The following is an 18,141-nucleotide window of genomic DNA, read 5'->3' as shown; positions in this document are numbered from 1 at the left end:
GAGAGCAACCTGCGCCCCTGCCCACCGGGCAGAGAAGGGCCGAGCCTCCTGAGCTGCCCTCTCCTGCCGGCTCTCCCCAGCCTCCCCTCACCTGGGCATCACCTTCTTCTCATCCTGTGGCTACTGGCCAAGGCCCCAGTGGGCCAGCCCCCCTAGGCGCTGCGCACAGCCAGCGAACAGGAGGACTGATCGGTAGCCAGAGATTGTCTGTACAGCATCTCCCCGGCAGCTGGCAAAGGGGCTGCTCATTGTCTGAGGCAGCCCCCAAGCTCCACCAGCCCCAGCGAGCTTGCATCCCTAGTTCCAGCCCCACAGGCTGCACCTTTTGGACTTGGTACTTCATCTCCCCTGTCAGACGGGAGCACATCCCCTCCGCTGCAACGCCAGCCCCAGGAACCTCGCGTACCAAAACACCGCTTCGGCCCCCTTCCTGCAGCTCCCCTGCGGGGGCTGGCACGAGTCCCTGGCACCAAGACACATCTCAATTAATCTGGCATGTGAACGAAAGGGCCCCGACCGCCTGCTGACACTCTCTGGTTCACCCGAGGAGCTCCGAGCGCTCCCAGCCCGGCTCCGCGGGGGGAGCCCCGCAGCTGGGAGGGAGCTCGCCAGCGAGACTGTCCTCGCTGTGACCCCAGAGGGTGGGAAGGGGGAGACAGGGATGAGACATTCCAGCGCCTTGCTCCTAATTTAATAAAACAACAGAGGGAGAAGCAAATGGGAGGGGGGGGGGGGGGGAGAAGAGGGATTTAACCCCTCTGCTGCTGGGAACCCCGAATGGCTCCTCTCCTCCCAGCTCTGCGCCTTTCCCACGTGCAGGCTGCCTGCTGGCAAAGGCTCCAGCCAAAACACTGCTGAGCTCCTCCTCAGACAGCCCTGTGAGGCCCTGCTCCTGCCAGCCCCACGGTGCCCCCAGCTAGCCCCTTCCCAGCCCTCTGCCATCACCTGCAGGTCCGTCTTCATAAGCGACGCCCCAGCCTCCACGATGTAGTGGCAGATCGTGCGCTGGCGTAACGCTGCAGCCTGGTGCAAGCTGGTCTCACCGCTGAGGGGAAGAAATGGGGAGATGTGAGACGTTCCTCCTAAACGTGCTGAGACGGGACAAGCGCTGCGTGTGAGGGATGTCCCTCGGGATGCAGAAGGAGCTCACGGTGGGCTGCATGCTCGTCCGGGCAGCCCTGGCAGAGGAGGGGATGCTGCCTGGGGACGGTTGGTCCAGAACAGGCTGGAAACCTTGGCTGGGGATTACAGTGAGCACAGCAGGGCATGAGAAGGGCCCGGGTGACTCTAGTCATCGTGCAGGGGGTCCAGCCAACAAGGTAAAACAGGTCAGGAAACAACTTACTTCTCTTCCTCTGTGGCATCGAGGATTTCTGAAGGGGCTGTGGAGAGAAAGAGTGCAGGGCAAGTGAGACCCAGCTGCGGGGCAGAGCTGGGCCTGCTCGCTCCCCAGTCACACGCTGCCTCTGCCTGTAGGGGTTGCTATCTGCACCGCCTGCAAGGGGCTCGGCTCCAAAGCACTCGGGCCAGCAACTGCATCTGACCCCAGCTGAGAGCAGGGAAGAAGAGTTGCTTGTAGTCTCATTACAGAGAAATATCTAAATAAAAATAAATCAGCCTGCATTTCAGTAGGAGCTGCCAAAAACAACAGGTCAGCTCCCCTGAAAGCAGAAGCGGGACACTGGGAAATTTTTCCCAGAGACACGCTGGTCCCAGCAAGGATGTGGTAACAGCCTGGGGGCACCCCAATACTTGCAGACAGACGCTAAAGAAAGCCCGTGCCACAGTGGGAGGGCGTAACGAATCTGGAGGGATGGGATCCTGTGCCCAGGAGCACCCCCTCCCTGCAGAGGGTCAGGCTTTGTCGGCTGCCAGCCTCCTTTGCCAAGGGTGGCACTCTGGCCACAGCAAGCCAGCCCCAGCTCACCGTTCTCGATGATGTATTTGACGATGTCCTTGCTCCCTGATTTGACAGCGTGGTGCAGGACGGTCCGGCCCGAGGAGTCTCGCACCATCAGGTCTTTTCCAGCCCGGTGCAGTTCTTGGAACTACAGGATTGCCAGAGAGCTCCAGATGAGTTTCCATTCTCATCCATAACCCTCAAGCCCTGGCACTGCGTCCCTGGCGTACCCAGCAGGTTGCGTGGGTATTCGGTGCCTGGCAGGGAGCTTTGTCCAGCTCAGCCACGCTGCCAAGTCCCTTCCCTCCATGTTCCCCAGCTGAGGATCAGGGCTCCTTGCTGGGAGCCTGCCTGCTTTTCACCCATTTGGGTGCTGCCTGGAGGCAGGGCCCCAACAGGAGCTGCTGCAGGTCAGCAGTGATGTTCAGCGCCAGCCCCGGCTGCGTGTCGTGGCACACAGCCAAAGCGCCTACCTTGCTGAAGTCGCCGCTCTTGGCAGCTTCTATCAGAAGGTCATCTGCAAAGAAGAGAGATGGGTTGGGATCAGAAAAGCAAAGCTGTAATGCTATTTATCTAACTGGGGAGCCAAGAGCTGGACACCAGAGGCTCAAAGTCAGCTGAGGTCCTCCAGGTGCTAAGCCCTTGCTCTCAGGGTGAACAGCAGCCATGCTGATTTTATACGGCTCCGGCACCTTCAGGTAGGTGAGGGACAATGCACCCCTGTACCTGGGGGTGCAGCCTGAGCTCAGTCCCAGGGAGACGTGTGCCGCAGGAGCAGGGGGCTCTGCCCGTGGGCAGGATGCCTCGTAATGGAAGCAGGGAGCAGATCTGGGTGTCGGCTGGCGGCCAAGACGCCTCTCACCAGTGACTCACTCACACTTCCAGGCACTGGGCTCTGCTCAAGCTCCAGGAAACTCTTTCCATTTGCTCAGCTTAGCGAGGCCCCTGACCTTGTGCTCCCACCACCCGAGCTCCCGCAGCGGCCTGGCAGAGACATCCCCTGGCCCAGCCAGCGGCACACGGCTCCGCAGGTGGGGGATTAACCCCCCTGCCGTGCCGCTTCCTGCCCTCCCCACGCAGCTCGGCCCGGCCGGGCCGCTCCACAAATCATCCTCAGGTCTCTCCCGCCTGCCTCTGGGGTCACCCGCCCCCGCCTAGCACACGAGCTGCAGGGCTCCTGGCTGCACATCAGAGAAAGGACAGGCCAAAAAGTGATGGCAGGAACCCAAAATAGCTCGACACGCGAGGAGGCACGACAGCTTGAGAGCCCTGCTCGGCGCCTGCGGTGAGGACAGAAGAACTCACCTTTGTGCGGGAGGCAGAGCTCAGCCTCAGCACTGGAAGGGAAGAAGAAAAGGCGTAACTAACCCTGGCAGCACGACACCCAGAAGGGCACACAGCGGGTGGAGGGACGGCTGTGGAGATGCCTACCTGTGGCACTCCTCCAGCAGGCAGGAGCAGCAGGCCAAAGGATTAGCTGTCCTTTGCCCGTGCCATCTGCTGCTTTCCCGAGCTGGATTCTCTCCCACCCCCACTCCCATTTCTGCTGCTGCCCCCAGCTCCTGACCTGCACCCGAGGCTGGCCTGACCCATGCCCATGGACAGGGAGGGTGCTGGAGCTCAGCCCTGTGGCCGAGCTGCCTTGTGCTGCTCCACTGCCCTCAGCCGAGCCGGCAGGGAGCAGGAATGGCAGGACAGCATCCCACCCCTGGGTCTAACTTAGCAGTGAATTCTTGCTCACTTCCTGGGAGTAACTTCTTCAATCCAGCCCAGGGATCGAGGCTGTGAAGCCAACCATGACTCCCCCATAGCTGCCCATCCTTCCTGAGGCCCAGCACCCTATTTCTCCACACTCCAGACTCACACGGGGGCAGGAGAGCAGGGTGGAGAGGAGGAAGAGGAGGGGAATGCAAAATGGTGCCCAGTAGGTGCAGCGGATGAGTCCACAAGGTCAGGCATGGCAGGAGAGGTGCCCACAGTCTGGGTGATCACCAGCTCTGGGTCCAGCACATAGAGCTCATCCTGAGAGATCTCTGTCACGTAGTTGAGGTGCTCCTGGAATGCACAAGTCAGTCCCTTTAGAAGCAAGACCTACTTCTGTGCAGCTCCACCTCCCATCCGCTCATGCCCCATGCCTTGTGTCCCACCCACGCACTGAGCAGTGAAGGGAGCTGGATCCCACCCTGTCCATCCCCAGGAAGCTTGTCATCACCAGTGCCCAGGGCCATGGTCAGGCATGCCTTTGCTGCCTCACTTCTCCCAGCCCTCACCCCAGGCTGGTACAAATCCCATCCCTGTTCAAGGTTCCCAAGACCTCAGACCCTCACAGGACTCCTGAACTGGCCCAAAGTGCACCCCTGATGATGCCTGGACACTAATCCACACTTGGCCAGGTTAAAACAACCTTGACCCTGCCAGCTGCCTGCACAATGCACAGGTGACATCGAGACAAACTCATGCATCAGTAAGAGACGGCCTCTGGAGGGGTGGCTCCCACCGTGACCTACAGGGTTTTCCTCCTGCCCCAGCTGCCACCTGCTCTGGGCTGAGGCATTAGACATCCACCCTCCACGTCCAACCCCCTAGCTTCAAGCAGTCTGGGTTGCTTTCGGTGGTCTCCATCCCCTGAGCTTCCCCCACCTCAGTTTAAGGTTATTTTTCCCCCACACTCACCTGCGCGCGGTCTATCCTGTAGAACCGATCCGCCGTGGTTGCTGCAAGACATGGACAGAGGCAGATGGGGTGATTCTTGGTGGGGAACGAGCGGGGTGGCTGCTCCCCACCACTGGGTGTTGGTGAACTTTCAGCCACTCCGTGGCCTGCACAGAGGGCACAGCAAAGCCAACAGCACCCCCCAGCCAGGAGCGGCCCCCTGCCCCTTGGGACCCGCTGTTCTCTCCACCTGAGAGGCAGCCCTACAGATCTCCATGCCCCATGCAACATGCCTTTGCTCAGTGTCTTCTCCTCAGTGATTCCTGGCAACATCAGGAGGCTGAGGGAAGGCAAGAGCACACCTAGCTGGCACCATGGCCTTTCTGGGGGCTTTGAGGTGTTCAGGCATTGCAGCTGCAGTGCAGCATTAGAGAGAAGAGAAGAAGCTCAAGGCTGTGCTCATATCAGAATCCACTAGGGAGAGGTGAGGAGATACCCCAATTAACGTGATACACCTCGGTGCAGAGCACAGGGAAATTGTGGCACTAGGGGCTGGAAGAACAATGAGTTCAGCCGTACTCCGGCTTTACTGAGGTAACTTTCCATGGACCACCACAAGGCCACGTCAGAGCTTAGGGCCGCCAGGCACAACTGAGCGTGCCATTCCCTGCTGAAAATTCAAGCCCCTTTCTCCCAGGATAGCAGGAGAGGCTCAGGCCACCCTCTGCTCATTACACAGCAGCAGGATAACTGTGTCCCCTGGCATGGTGGCATTCCCCCTGTGTCCCACCAGGCTGCTGGTGGCTGCCCAGGTGAGGTTGCTCTGGTGAGACCCTTGGGGACCCGGGGAATTCTCTCTGTAGAAGGAGTGGGGACAGGCCAGAGCAGATTAGAGGAGTGAAAGAACCCCGTTCAGCCTGTCCTGGCTGGAGATTTACAGCCATGAAGCTGCTGTAATTCAGCCGCTTTAATGAGCCTGCGCTGTCTTGAATGAGGCTCTGGCCTCCTTCCTGACACATTTTCCTGAGCTCAGAACCTGCTGCTGGGAGACTGGCTGGAGGAGGGAAAGCAGTCCGGGTAGTGACACCTGGGAGCAGCCATCCCAGCAGCTCCGCATGCAGGGCTGAAGGCACCAAGGGAGAAGCTACATCCTTTCTGCCTAGCATGAGGCTTCCCGAGCCAATGTTGCAACTCGTGGCTGTGCGTGGTGTCCCCTTCCAGGACGAAGAGGCCCAACACATGTGCCTGAGACCTGGAATCTCAGGGGAAACACAGCAGTATCTCTGTTGAGATAAGGAGAAAGGACAGGTTTCCAGATGACCTGTCAGTACCCCTGAATCATCTGCTTTGCATCCAAAAAGGCCTTGACCTGGTCAGCAGTGGCTGTCAGCTCTGGGGATGGGGCTGGCTTTTGCTCTTGGCTTTCTTCCTGGCCCCAATTAGCCCTCCTGCATGCAGGGCCTAAGCTCCTGTGTGCTGCCCTCTGACAATACAGGAGGAGGGCAGCTCTGCTCTGCCCTGAGCTCTGCTACTGGGAGCTAGAAACTCCTCTTGCAAGTCAGGGAGATGAAATATCGCTGGTAGTCACTTCTCTCGGCCAGCTTCCAGGTACACAGGGAGAGCTCTGGCCTCCAGGTCAACAAAGACAAAGAGAAATGAGAAAGCTCTTTCCGGGATGGGAAGGAGAAGCAGCTGAAGACCAGCAGGGAGACTCGTCCCCATACCTCCAGGATACACAAGGTGATGTCTTGCTCCCAGCGTGCTGGAGCATGGGGGCCCCCTGCCTGCACGACACAGGAGAGCAACCCCACCAGTCCTGAAAAGACCAGGCATGTACTACAGAGCCACCTTCAGCTCTGGGGGCTGGAGACCAGCAGATGCTCCTGGCCTGGCAGGCTCATTGCTTCACTTGTGGCAAGCAGCCAGAGGCACAGCCTGGGGCCAAGAACTACTGAACCTGGCTGCAAAGACCCCAGCATCCTTGAGTCCCGAGGTCTGTCCCATCGCTCCCCGATTCATGCACAAGCAGTGCTCCCAGGGGAACATGATACTCACAGTCCAGGAAGCACCACTTTGGTGACAGCTTCTGGGATGAGAGTGTCTTCGGTTTGGCTCCATCTCCTTCCTGCATAAAAAAAGAGGAGTTATGTCTCTTGGCCTTCCTGCTCTCTCCCCAGCGTGTCCCTCCTGCTTTGGGAGGTCCCTGCAGACTGGAGGGCTGCAGGTGCTTGGACAGAAAGGGAATCTTTGAACACAGTCACAGCACACGGTGATGAGGAACAGCATGGGACAAACCAGAGCTAACACACCATCTCACTGGAGAAATGCCACAAGATGAGCCCACAAGACCAGCATCGTGCACATGATAGATGGGCCTGGGGGACAGAGTGAAGCTATACACACCTGAAAGAGCAGGCGCTGCAAAGCAGAGGGCTGTGGAGGGAAATCCTGCAGAAAGGCAAGGTGTGCTGTTACAGTGTCTGTCTGGGCAGCCCCCCATCCCTTCTTTGGTCCTACAGGGGTTGGCTCTGTCACCACACTGCAGATGTGGCAAGAAGCTTTACATCCTGCCAGGCCAAGGTCCCTGCCTTGCTCCGGGGCTAGAGCACAGGATTTGCTCAAGGAGAGAGAAGGGGTAAAACACAGAATGGCTCGGGTTGGAAGGTTGTCCTGTAGATCTTCTGGGAGAAAAGTGGATTGTGCAGTACAACACCAGAAGCCACGCTGTGGGCTCGGAAGGCACTGCTCACCAGGAGCAAGGTTTATGCAGCCTGTGTGCAGGTTGGGGGCATGCGCTAGCACAGTGGCAGGAGCACTAAAGTTAGTACTTGCAAGTGAAAAGATTTGGAGGGGGGGGCAACCCTAATCCAGGCACCCAGGGAGAGGCAGAGTTGTGCAAGGAGACAGAGCCTGCAGAAGGCTGAAGGAACACACAGTGTAACAAGTAAATGGAGAGAGGAAAGGTCTCCCCATGAACACCCAGGAGGTGACAGGTCCCTGTAGGATATGTACTGGCCTCTTCCCCTGCCCCATAATTTTTCTGGGCCACCAGCACTCTGGTCCTGGAGAACAAGGTCAGAAGAGCAATGCTGAGAAATAAGCTGCTAGAGAGCAGGGAGAAATATGCCAACCACCTTGGGATCCTGCCTCCATCACGTGGTTAAAGCAAACCATGAGCTGCTACCAGAAACAAGAGCATGTGTGCTGGTGTGTGCAGATAAGGAGGCCTAGAAATCCCAGCCCCTCCATTCCCAGCATCCGGCCTAACCACTTCCCATGCAGAGCCTCACCTCCTGCAGCCTCTCGATTTGGGTCCGGCACAACTCCAGGTCACTGTCTCCTGGAACCACGATGATCCCCAGTGGCACGGCTGCACAACAGGACACAAACACAACTCAGGGAGCAGATTCTGCCTGATCCCCAACACCTCACACAGCTGAACTGAGGGCACCGCTGGACTTGGGGAGTGCAGTTCCCACCCCTGGCTACTCAGGTGGTCACTCACAGGCTTCCTTGAGCTTTTCCTTGTCGTAGTGCAGTGCCTCGTAGTCACGCATGCTGATTCGGCTCACCCGGATTCGCAGCCGCTCAGGTACTGGCTGCTGGCTGCATGCAGGGGGGAAGGAAAAGAGAAGGGGTCAGAAAGTAACAGCTCACGTTCTTCTTACCCACCCCACTCCTCCAATACAAGCAAGAGCACAGGCTGGGGTGGGGAGCTTGCCACCAGCAGCTTCTCCAGCATGAGGGTCAGGCCACACCTCTGCAGCCTGATCCCTTCCCAGCCCCTCCTTGAGAGGATCAAAATGCTCGTGGGAGTGACGGATGAGTCCTTTCCCTTTCCCATCCATCCCTTCTGCTTTGGAGAGGAGGTGACCGGCTGATCTGAGGAACCTACTCATTGAGCAGAGGCATGGAGTTGCGCCGCTTGGTCTTCTGCACCATGTTGGCTTGGTTGCGCAGGGAGATGTGGATGCAGGAAGCTGCCAGCTTGCAGGGCTCCCCGTCTACCTGCATGGGGATGGCCTTGGACGTGGTGAGAACCACCTGCCGGCACTGGCACAGCCGCTCCCCATGGCCACCCACCTGCAGAGCAGCCTGTGAAAGAATTCCAGAGTGAGAGCAGAGCACGGACTGAGAGGTGGATGGGGAGAACACCCACTGACAGCCAGACTTTGCAAGTGAACTGAGTTCTCAGGGTTTCAGATGATTCACAGGGATCAGCGCATGACAGCACCTTGCCTAAATCTCAGATACTGTCACACATGCCATCACCACAACTCCACGGGAGGGGAGCTGAGGAGCAGTGGGGCTCCCTGACTCCTGGGCGATGGGACCAGTCACTCAGAGAATCATAGAATGGCTCAGGTTGGAAGGGACCTCAAAGATCTTCTAACTCCAACCCCCTGCCACTCTTCTGGTTGCTAGCTACCACCAGCAACAGCACCAGCTCACCAGGGATGTCATGGTGAAGCCGATGACTTCAATGCAGCCGTCATCGTGGCGCTGTGGTTCGAAGTCGTGGTGCTCACCGGGGTTGCCCCAGGGCATAGTGCCTGCACAGTACCTGTGAAGGGACAGTGAGCGTGAACAGGCACCCTCAGACTCGGGCACAGGTCTGTTGGAAGGCAGGGAGGAGTCCAGCACACAAGGGCAGGTCCTGGGGCTGCTCACCTGGGGATGTTCAGGAAGACCAAGCACTGGGGCTTCAGGTCCTGGATCTTGGGGGTCAGGTCTGTCCCATCACACTGGAGACAACACAGGGACATTCAGGCTGCTGGAACGAGGGGTTCTGTCCCACCCTACCCACTTGGGATGAAACAGCCTCCCCCTCTGCTCCTCGTCGTCACTGACCTCCAAGCCAGAGGAAGCTGATGCCCCAAGGAACACATCCTTTTCCCCAGCACTGAGGTACTCGGTGTGCTTAGAGGGGGCACTCCTCACCCCCAATGCAGTTTTTGCCCCCCTCCCTGGCCCAGAGCACTGATGCACACTCACAACCAACTTGACGTGCTTCGCTAAATCTTTGGAGCTCCCTGTGAGGAAGTCGGAGAAAGCCGTCTGCCGAGGCAAGAGACAAAGTTAGTGCCCAGGCGTTCACTGAAGTGGGCAGCCAGGAAGCCTGCCATCCACCCTCAGACTTCGGCTGCTGAGAGGAGCAAAGACCCTCCCTGTCAACTGGAGAAATTCTCTTCTCTCCCCCTCCCAAGACAACCTGATCTATTCCTCTTGACGTTTTACCTACCGAAAACCTTGGGGCACCTCACAGCTTCAGTACCATGCTCTCACTTTCCCCTGCTAGCCCAGTCTTGGCTTTAGGGAAGAACAGGCAAGGGGGGTTTCCTCTACTAAGACACTCGGGTCATGAGAGACAAATTCAGTCTCAAGCATAAAACAGGGATCGTGTGACCCCGTTCAGAGATACCAGGAGAGATTGTATGGCCTCTGTTGCACAGATCCTAAGGTTCCCTTTGTGTTTAACTGTGCAGGGAGGAGGGGAGACAACTAGAAGAGATGTGAGATGGTGCAGAGCAGCATTTGGCCTTTAGTACTGCCAAATACCAGTCACCTATCACCTGGGTAGGGAGGTACATTGAGGGCCTGGGGATGGACAAATAAACAAGACCCTGAGAAACAAACTCTAGAAGGCATTATTAGCCAGGGAGCTGTAACTGGCTCAAGGTTTTAAAAAAAAAAGGAAAAAAAAAAAGACCAAAGTAGTGTGGGGACTGTATAGAGAGGCTTCCCGCTCCCCTGCAGGAGGGCCAGCCTGCCTTCCCACAGCTCTGGGGAGGTCCTGCCTGGCTGACTGTCCACGAGCCTGAGAATAAGAACAATAGTGGCAGGAGATCAAGGGAGCAACTGTACCACAGACCAGAGAGTAAGCTGTACCACCAGCAGCATTTGCAGCTAAGCAGAGCTGAAACTCCCAGGGCTGCAGCCCTTCTCCAGCACCTCTCCAGCTTCAGGGGCAGGGCTCAGTTTGGGTGTATAAAGGCCCCGGTAGCTCAGAGGAGTGGCTTGAGACTGTGAAAAGGAGCTGGGGCCATGCCTGCTCTCTAGGTGAATTAATGAGGGCATGCCCAGACACCCTTATGCACTCACCCCAGCATAGAACATTTTATTCCGAAACCGGCTGTTGAACTTCTCTGGATTGGCCTCTAGGGAAAGAAGAACAAAGTCCAGGTCATTGGCCTGCACGTGGAAATACTTCCCTTGCCTGTTCTCTCCAAACATGGCTCTCCAGCCAGCCTCAGCCAGGACAGCCCCCAGCTCTCTTCTCTTGCAGGCACCTTTCTTGCTTCTCAACAGCTCCACTCACTCCCCTGATTTCACCTCTGTCCCTTTGTAAGAGCATCTTGCAAGGTGCCACCCCTGTGGTACCCCTCATCACAGACCCTGCCCCAGCCCTGCCGCACCCTGCTGCCACCTACCTCGGGATTCGTGAAACTCCAGTGTCACCCGTGCATCAAAGCCAAGGCTAAAGTAGTTATTGAAGACATCCAAGGGGAGCTGAAATGGAATGGAAGAATAAGACTGGAAACCCTGGTGCAGGCAGGATGAGGCTGCCAATGTGAGGCCATGGCAAAGACGAGGTGAGGCTATAGTAAAGCCATGCACTGTGTTCATGAGGTTGAGTGGGGACTCATCTTCCCTTCAGGACATTAGAGGTGACCAGCCTGAGGTGACGGACCATCCCTTTCCTGCTGCCCTCAGCTCAGTGGCCTCATGGCATTGGCACAGCCCCAGGGCAGGACAGGCAGAGCCCAGGAACAGGGCCCACAGGGGACCATGCAGCATCCAGCCCACTCCCTGCTAAGCAGAGGTGCAGCAGATACTTCAGTGGAGCAGGGAACGAAGGCAGAGAGGAGATGACCCACCTTGTCAGCAGCTGTCTCATCCTTTTCCTCAGGGTTTGCATCAGGGTTTGGCTTCACATGGAGGTTCCAGCGATCGAGCTGCACAATGTTTCCATCTTCCACATGTGACAAGATCTTGGACAGAGGCTCATCTGTGTAACCCTGGTAAAGAGCAGGATCTGGTGAGCCTGCTGTCTGTGTCCCAGAGATGTCCCAGAGACAGTGGACTGTGGGCAGACATCCCAGAGCAAAGGATGTGGAAAAGACACATTCTACTTGAATGCACAACAACTAAAAGGGGCTTTAATATTAAAAAAATGCATCTTCCTTCTAAAAATCTCCTGAAAGTATGAAATAATGATTGCTTTTGTTAATGTCCTAATATATTATAATCTAATTCAGAGTAATTCAAATGTCAGAAGAACAGTTAATGTCCAAATGACACTTCTTTGTTGGTTTGTTTTTAGAGAGAGTTGGTGCAAATGCCCACCGTGTGTCTAGAAGCAGAGTCAAAGCACTCAGGCCTACCTCTGGCAGCAGTAAGCTCTACTGCCCATCACTTACCCCACCCCAGTTCAGTGTCCTGGCCAAGTCGTTCCCGGTCCCCAAGGGCAGGATGGCCACAGGAGGAGGTGGGTTGAGGCGTAGCTGGTCCAGAATGGAGAGTATCCAGCCCACCTGCTCGAGCAGAGAGTGTGGAGAAACAGTTGGTTATTTCAGGGACCAGCAAGTAGGTGAAGGTGACATGGAGCACTAGCTATGGCCACAGAAACAGAGACAGGTCCTCTTAGCCGCTGCTGAGGCTCTTCATGTTCCTTAACGCTCCAAACGGGTGCTGCTGCAGATATTAGAAACCCCCATGGGGACACTGCTCCCCACAGTGACCACAAAAGCAAACACACCATGCAAATAGTGCACCCTGGAAAGGTGCATGAGGGAACCCACAGCATCTGGTGCTACCAGTCACACCACAGATACAGCACACACATTTCGCCCCGCTCTGGATTACAGCGAGGAGGGCTGCTGAAAGGGTACTGCAAAGGTTACGGCAGGCATGAAGGGGCAGGGGGACTCACCGTGCCGTCTCCCCCACACGCCAGGATCCGTAGGTTGTGGACCTTGCGGTACAGCTCCAGCCTGCAGGGAACAGGGAGGGACAGGAGGGGAGGGCAGACACTGAGACTGCAGCCAGGCAAAGGTGTCACTGCAGGGGTCCCTGCCCCCACAGAGCCCTGAGGGAGGTAGCATTCACAAAGCTGTGCTTGTCTCCCTATCACCTCAGCAGCGGGCAAGCCGTGCAATTTTGTTTTCAACAGCTCTTGTGGAGGAAGAGTGGGGTATTTACAGTCACTGTACAGGTGGATAAACTGAAATGCAGCAAACAAACCAGACTCACGTGGCACTGATGCAACATAAATTAGATTTGGGAATGTGACCTCCCAGCTCATCTCTTAGCCACTAGCCTTACGGTTGGACTATCTGTCCTGCAGAAAACACTGGAAGGTCAGGACCGGCCAGAACATGTCCTAGAGAGGCTTCCCAAATCCTGAATTTTTGTTTGAATGTCTCTTTGCACAAGGGAGCTATGGAGCATCAGGCCTCTGTGAGCGGCAGAATAAGCTCTGGCGAAGGGATGGGTAAGGGAAGGGTGCCGCCCCCATCAGTACTCACGCCTCCTTGGGTCCACCCTGGCTGAGGTCAAACACTTGCCGTGGGTTGAGATACCACATGAAGGACTGGATGATCTTGGCTCCCTAGGGGGATACGAAAGATTTCAGGAAACAGGCAGTTCCCAGTGGACAGTGGGAAGAAGGCATTTGGTTTAGGGGACAGGCTGAGACAATGGTGTTCTGGGGGACTCAGGCAACGCCTGGGTTAGGTGGGAAGTAGGAGGTAGCAAACCGACACCATGGAGGTTGCTGGCCTCTTCTGCAGCTGAGACATTACCAAAGCTGTGCAGAATTCTCAGCAGCCAAATGGCAACGCCCTCAGAGAGCTGCCTTCTCAGGGAGGTGTAGGACAAGGCCGTACCTGATTCCCACCACTCTTGGGGTTCACAAACACCAGCAAGGGTTTCATGAGAGGAGCTGGCATGGGCTTGATGACAAAGGGTTTCCACCTTCCTTCCTGCAAGAGACACCACAGGTTCATCAACAAACCTGGTGAAATGTAAACTCCCACCTCCAGCTGAGCCCTAACGTCATGCATGTCAGGAGTGGGAGGAAGAAAACATCCCAGCCCTTTCTCACCTCTGTGCCATCCTCTGAGATCTTCGGCCACCCCCAAGGCTCCTCCTTGCCCCAGCACCCTCCCTCCACCTCACTCTCCTTAACCTCAGCACAGACCCTGCAAAGTGCCCTTTTTTCCCAGTCCTGCTCCTTGCTGCCCAGACCCTCTGCCTTTCCAACACAAGGTCCTGTTTCCTTATCTCTTACCTCAGCACCCTTTTTGCTGGATTTCCTCTTGAATGATGTCCTCTTCTTCTTCTTACTGGATTTCATTGGGTTCTGGAGACAAAAGGAAGAAACTCGAACACTGTGTGAGGAGCTGCTGGGCAAGCAGGAGTCAGGCAGTAACTCAGGAGCTGATATGCCTTACCTGGGGGCGTCGGACCCGCAAAATCCAAGTGGGAGGAACAACGACAGCAGCATGAGCCCCCAGTGAGCAGGGCTCTTCGATGTGTTGCAGCATGAAACAAGACACTTTGCTGTGATACTGGAGAAGCAGAGAGACAGAGAGAAAACTGAGCTGCTCCATTTGCTGGGGACAGCCACCTTCTCCTCCCAGCTCCCCCATGACATTGCTGTAGGAAATGACATAGGAGTCTTGTAATGGGAAGGCTTCCCTTGGGAGGCACTGAGGAGAAAGTTTATCAAAAGTGCTTCCAGCCACCCCAGTGAGAGGAGTTGTAAGGGCAGGCTGCAGAGAATAAGACAGGGCAGTCCCGACAGAAAGCAGGGGTCATTAGATGCAGAGCAGACTAGTAAAGACATTCACTGGGGGCTTTGCTCACCGCTTGCTTGCACCAGGAACAGCTGATGGCTACAATCTCTTTACTGTGGAAGGCAAACTTTTGCTGGAAACCCTGCAGAGGGAAGGATAAGAGGCTTAGGGAATTCCTTGACAGCCTCCTATCATCCAACAGGACTTTCCCACCACCAAGAAAGACATAAACAAAGAGAATGTGCCTGCAGCTTGAGCCCTCTGGATCCTTGTCAGATAGCCCCAACCACCACTACAGCACCAGTGTTGCTGTTGCCCAAATAAAATATGTCAGGAAGACGGTAGCCTCTGGGACTGATCCGGGCCCAGGGGGAGAACAACTCTAAATGGGAAGGACCTATGTAGTATTTCACTATGCAAAACAGGGCATGAGTCTTGGTTTTGCCATAGGCTGCTCCTGCCTAGCAGGAATAGTGGGATGTTATGCAGGAATTCTGCTTCCCAGCCCTGCTATTGTTCCTAGTCTGACCTTAGCTTTCCTTCAGGCTGAGAAAAAAACAAGATGCCCTCTCACCTTGCCACACTGCCGGCATTTCCCTTCCTGCCGTCTCCGGTGCACCCAGTGATGCCGGACAACTATAGGCTAAAGAGAAAAGAAAGAAAAGAAAAAAAAAGTTAAAGGACGAGTGTGTGTAAGAATGGAGAAACAGGCATGAGGAATGGATGAGGGCATGAGGAAGCGAGCTAGGACCTCTGCTATTGCAGCAAGCCCACTGTTCACCTGCACCAGCAGTAAACCTCTAGGAGAAGGCAAAGCCAAAGAACTAAGGGACAAGAGGCCAACTTAAGATGCTCAGAGAAGAGGGAATTAAACAAAAGTCCACAAAACAAACAAACAAACAAACAAACAAAAAGGAAGCAAGGGAAACTGAAGACAGGATCACAGAAAGCAAACAAAAGAGTGGGTAAGCAGCAATGTGGAATGCTACTTTGGCAATAAATCACATTTCTGTCTCTTAATATCTCTGACTAGATGACCCCAGTAAAAGGTGAAAAAAGTGACAGTGGAAGGTATGAAAAACCCCTGTGAGACAGTTTGCATGTACAGCAAGATGACCGGAGTGCCTGCAGCCAAGCAGCTGCCTGCCTAGCTCCTAACAACCATGTTCTTTGAGGAAAGAAGCAGCACCCACTAGGTTACGATGTGGAATAAAGGGGTCCAACCACCGTGGAGTTCTTCTATTGCTACATGGAGTACCTGTGTAACGCAGGGCAAGACTGAGTGATAAAGCAAAAAGTGAGCCCATACTGCCCCCTTCCAAACTGTGGAGACTCAGGAAACCACTGACTGCTCTATTTGCTTGGGGACTAGCACAGGAAGGTAGAAAACTCTCAGGAAACACTGCTTGCAGGTTCCCCCCATGCAGATATAGGAGCAGTAGCACATGCAAACCAGCAGATGCTCTGCCTTTTGCTACTTGCAATCTCCTCTCTCCACACAACCAGTCTGTGTTGGTGCCTGGCAAAGAGATATTCCTTTATTGCACCTCCTCTTTGGAGCCAGGAGGCAGCACAATGCCAGCGCTTTGATGGACAACATGCTGCCAGCATGGGCTGGGAGCACTCTGGCAGCATCTGATCCCTTTGTCACCAAACTGAAAAGGTGAGAAGGCAGACATGGGCACAGTCCAAGGCACATCTCTCACCTCCCGTACATTCCGGGATCCTGACTCCCTGAAGGAAGGTTTGCAGCGGAAATTTATCTGTGGATTGAACACACATGGGAGGAATCAGTAAAACCATCACCTGAAGGAAACCCACTGGAGTTTATTTTACTACAGTACAGCCTCTGGAGATGTTCAGTGCTTGTGTATGAAACTCCCAATTTATCTCTCTCACTGAACAAAATGGGGCCAGGGGTCCCAATCACATCATTAGCACTCCTTTTGGTATCTTCTCCTCATAGGACCCCTCTTCGCAACAACACATTGCAGTTCCCAACCCTCTTGAATTGCCCTATCCCAGAGACAGGGCTGGCCAGGAAAAGGCTGTTAGAGCTTTGCAAGCCACAGAGAGGGGCTTAACAGGCTTTACTCACTTTCTCCAGCTGTTCTATGCACGGTGTATGCACTACGATCTTGCAGGCTGCACACTTACGCCTGGAGAGAGGTTTTTGCTGGAGGATGAGAAAAGGGGAGGAAAAACATACATGTGAGCAGCAGGGTTCAGAGGCCAGCAAGCTCAATCTCCCCTCACACTGCCTTCATATTTTTCAGAGCGCAGAACAAGTCCTGTAGGAGTTACATACAACCTAGACACCTTGCAAGTGAAGGGATCTAAACACGTGCCTAGAGCCAATGCTCTTGGTTCTGCAACACAGCAGGGAGGTGCCCACAATATGTTTGGGCTCCGGTCCTGCTATACAGGGTCAGGAGACAGCAGGCCTGGGTCTCCAGTGCTCATTTTTCCCCACTATTGAACGGTCTTTCCAGAGAAGATAGGTTCAGATTCCTCCTCTAAACATGTGGGATCCCAACAACCTTTCTCTGGAACATCGTGTCACTTCTGGCAGGTTTGCAACCACAAACCAAACGTCGGCACTGGCAGAAATTGGGGATGCAGCACTCCAGCACACAGATGTAGGAGGAACACATGGTCTCTTCCTCTTGCTAGCTCTCCAGGTCCCCCACGCTTCTTCTCCCAGCACCAGGCAGCAGCAGGACCTTCATGGTCTCTCCGCCGGGTGGCAGCACAGCCTGCATCTGCGGACCTTGCAAGGGACGCGGGTGACCCCAGGTGACTTACCAGCAGTTTTGCCATGCAGTTCTGTTCCCCAACGTAACAGAAATCCCCAGAGACATTGGTCTCAAACCAGATGTGCTCCCCATAGACTGCAGTCTCCTGAAAGGGACGAGACAACGTATTTCTGAGAGCACCCCCAGAGGAACATCTGATCCCTAAACTGCTTTGTGCTAGGGACAAGATAACTGGAATGAGGTGTGCGGGGAGGAAGGGGAAGCTAAATCCAGGACGACAAGATGCACTGCACAACTGGGGCTAACATCCGCACAAAGGAAACCTCACAAAGCTGCTGCCACGACCCACCCACTAGCAATCAGAGATCCTCAGGAAACCAACTCTCCCCCTTTTCAGATCCCACAGCAAGGACCTACAGCCCAGTTTCAAAGCGTCCCGCACAGAAGCACTGCTTCCACCACCCCGAGAGGAGCCATCTGGGGAAAATTCACCACATGTGAACGGTTTCTGCTCTATGAAACCAAAGGTGCAGCTTAAAACCTGCCTGTCTTTGCCTGTGAAGGGGCAGGGGCTTGCTCCTGTTGCTCAGCCCCAGCCACCAGCAGACCTCAATGCCAGGAACAGAAAAGCTGAAGTGCTGCTGTATCTATGCCATCCTCCCAGGGGACTGCCTGTGGCTGCGCGGCCTCTCCTCACAGCATCAAGGGGTGCTGCCAGCGGCACAGATGCTGGCACCAGCTGGTGGCAACGGCAGAGGCCATAAATGTGTCAAAGCTGAAGTCACCTGGGAAGCCTCAGCCTGGGAAGAGCCCGCTGCTTCCTGGCCACGAGCCCGTCGCACGCAATGCCCAGTGCAACACGACACAACTTACAACATGCAACACAACTTACGCTCCAGTCCACGGTGCTGCGGATCTGCCTCTCCGACTCGCTCCTCAGGGCTAGCGTGGGGTTTGGCTGGGCTACCATGTGCTGGAGGCTGGACTTGGCAATAGCTTTCCTGGAAGACACGGGAGGGCCACCTATTAGCTC

The 18,141-nt window shown here is 55.4% G+C and overlaps 1 protein-coding gene across 3 annotated transcripts in view; it reads right to left on the bottom strand.

Annotated features, from left to right (window-relative positions):
* DGKZ (diacylglycerol kinase zeta) overlaps positions 1-18,141 on the bottom strand; it is a 43,911-nt gene that overhangs the window by 3,709 nt on the left and 22,061 nt on the right. For all 3 annotated transcript variants that reach the window (XM_080592890.1, XM_080592888.1, XM_080592889.1), the window contains 29 exons: positions 18,001-18,109; positions 17,158-17,253; positions 16,451-16,528; positions 16,059-16,115; positions 14,927-14,995; positions 14,423-14,494; positions 14,008-14,124; positions 13,845-13,916; positions 13,441-13,536; positions 13,081-13,163; positions 12,486-12,546; positions 11,974-12,087; positions 11,431-11,571; positions 10,984-11,062; positions 10,655-10,710; positions 9,548-9,610; positions 9,224-9,297; positions 9,005-9,116; positions 8,448-8,647; positions 8,058-8,158; positions 7,843-7,922; positions 6,608-6,677; positions 4,574-4,614; positions 3,765-3,955; positions 3,206-3,237; positions 2,374-2,417; positions 1,928-2,048; positions 1,346-1,382; positions 946-1,045 (listed from right to left, as the gene is read on the bottom strand). In XM_080592890.1, coding sequence (XP_080449016.1) covers positions 946-1,045; positions 1,346-1,382; positions 1,928-2,048; positions 2,374-2,417; positions 3,206-3,237; positions 3,765-3,955; positions 4,574-4,614; positions 6,608-6,677; positions 7,843-7,922; positions 8,058-8,158; positions 8,448-8,647; positions 9,005-9,116; positions 9,224-9,297; positions 9,548-9,610; positions 10,655-10,710; positions 10,984-11,062; positions 11,431-11,571; positions 11,974-12,087; positions 12,486-12,546; positions 13,081-13,163; positions 13,441-13,536; positions 13,845-13,916; positions 14,008-14,124; positions 14,423-14,494; positions 14,927-14,995; positions 16,059-16,115; positions 16,451-16,528; positions 17,158-17,253; positions 18,001-18,109 — 2,566 coding nt within the window. The remainder of the gene's footprint in view (positions 1-945; positions 1,046-1,345; positions 1,383-1,927; positions 2,049-2,373; positions 2,418-3,205; positions 3,238-3,764; positions 3,956-4,573; positions 4,615-6,607; positions 6,678-7,842; positions 7,923-8,057; positions 8,159-8,447; positions 8,648-9,004; positions 9,117-9,223; positions 9,298-9,547; positions 9,611-10,654; positions 10,711-10,983; positions 11,063-11,430; positions 11,572-11,973; positions 12,088-12,485; positions 12,547-13,080; positions 13,164-13,440; positions 13,537-13,844; positions 13,917-14,007; positions 14,125-14,422; positions 14,495-14,926; positions 14,996-16,058; positions 16,116-16,450; positions 16,529-17,157; positions 17,254-18,000; positions 18,110-18,141) is intronic.

Source organism: Anser brachyrhynchus (genome assembly GCF_964034855.1).
Source record: "Anser brachyrhynchus genome assembly, chromosome: 5".
NCBI lineage: Eukaryota > Metazoa > Chordata > Aves > Anseriformes > Anatidae > Anser > Anser brachyrhynchus.
Note: the sequence above shows the minus strand (reverse complement) of the source record. Positions and strands in the feature narration are given on the sequence as shown.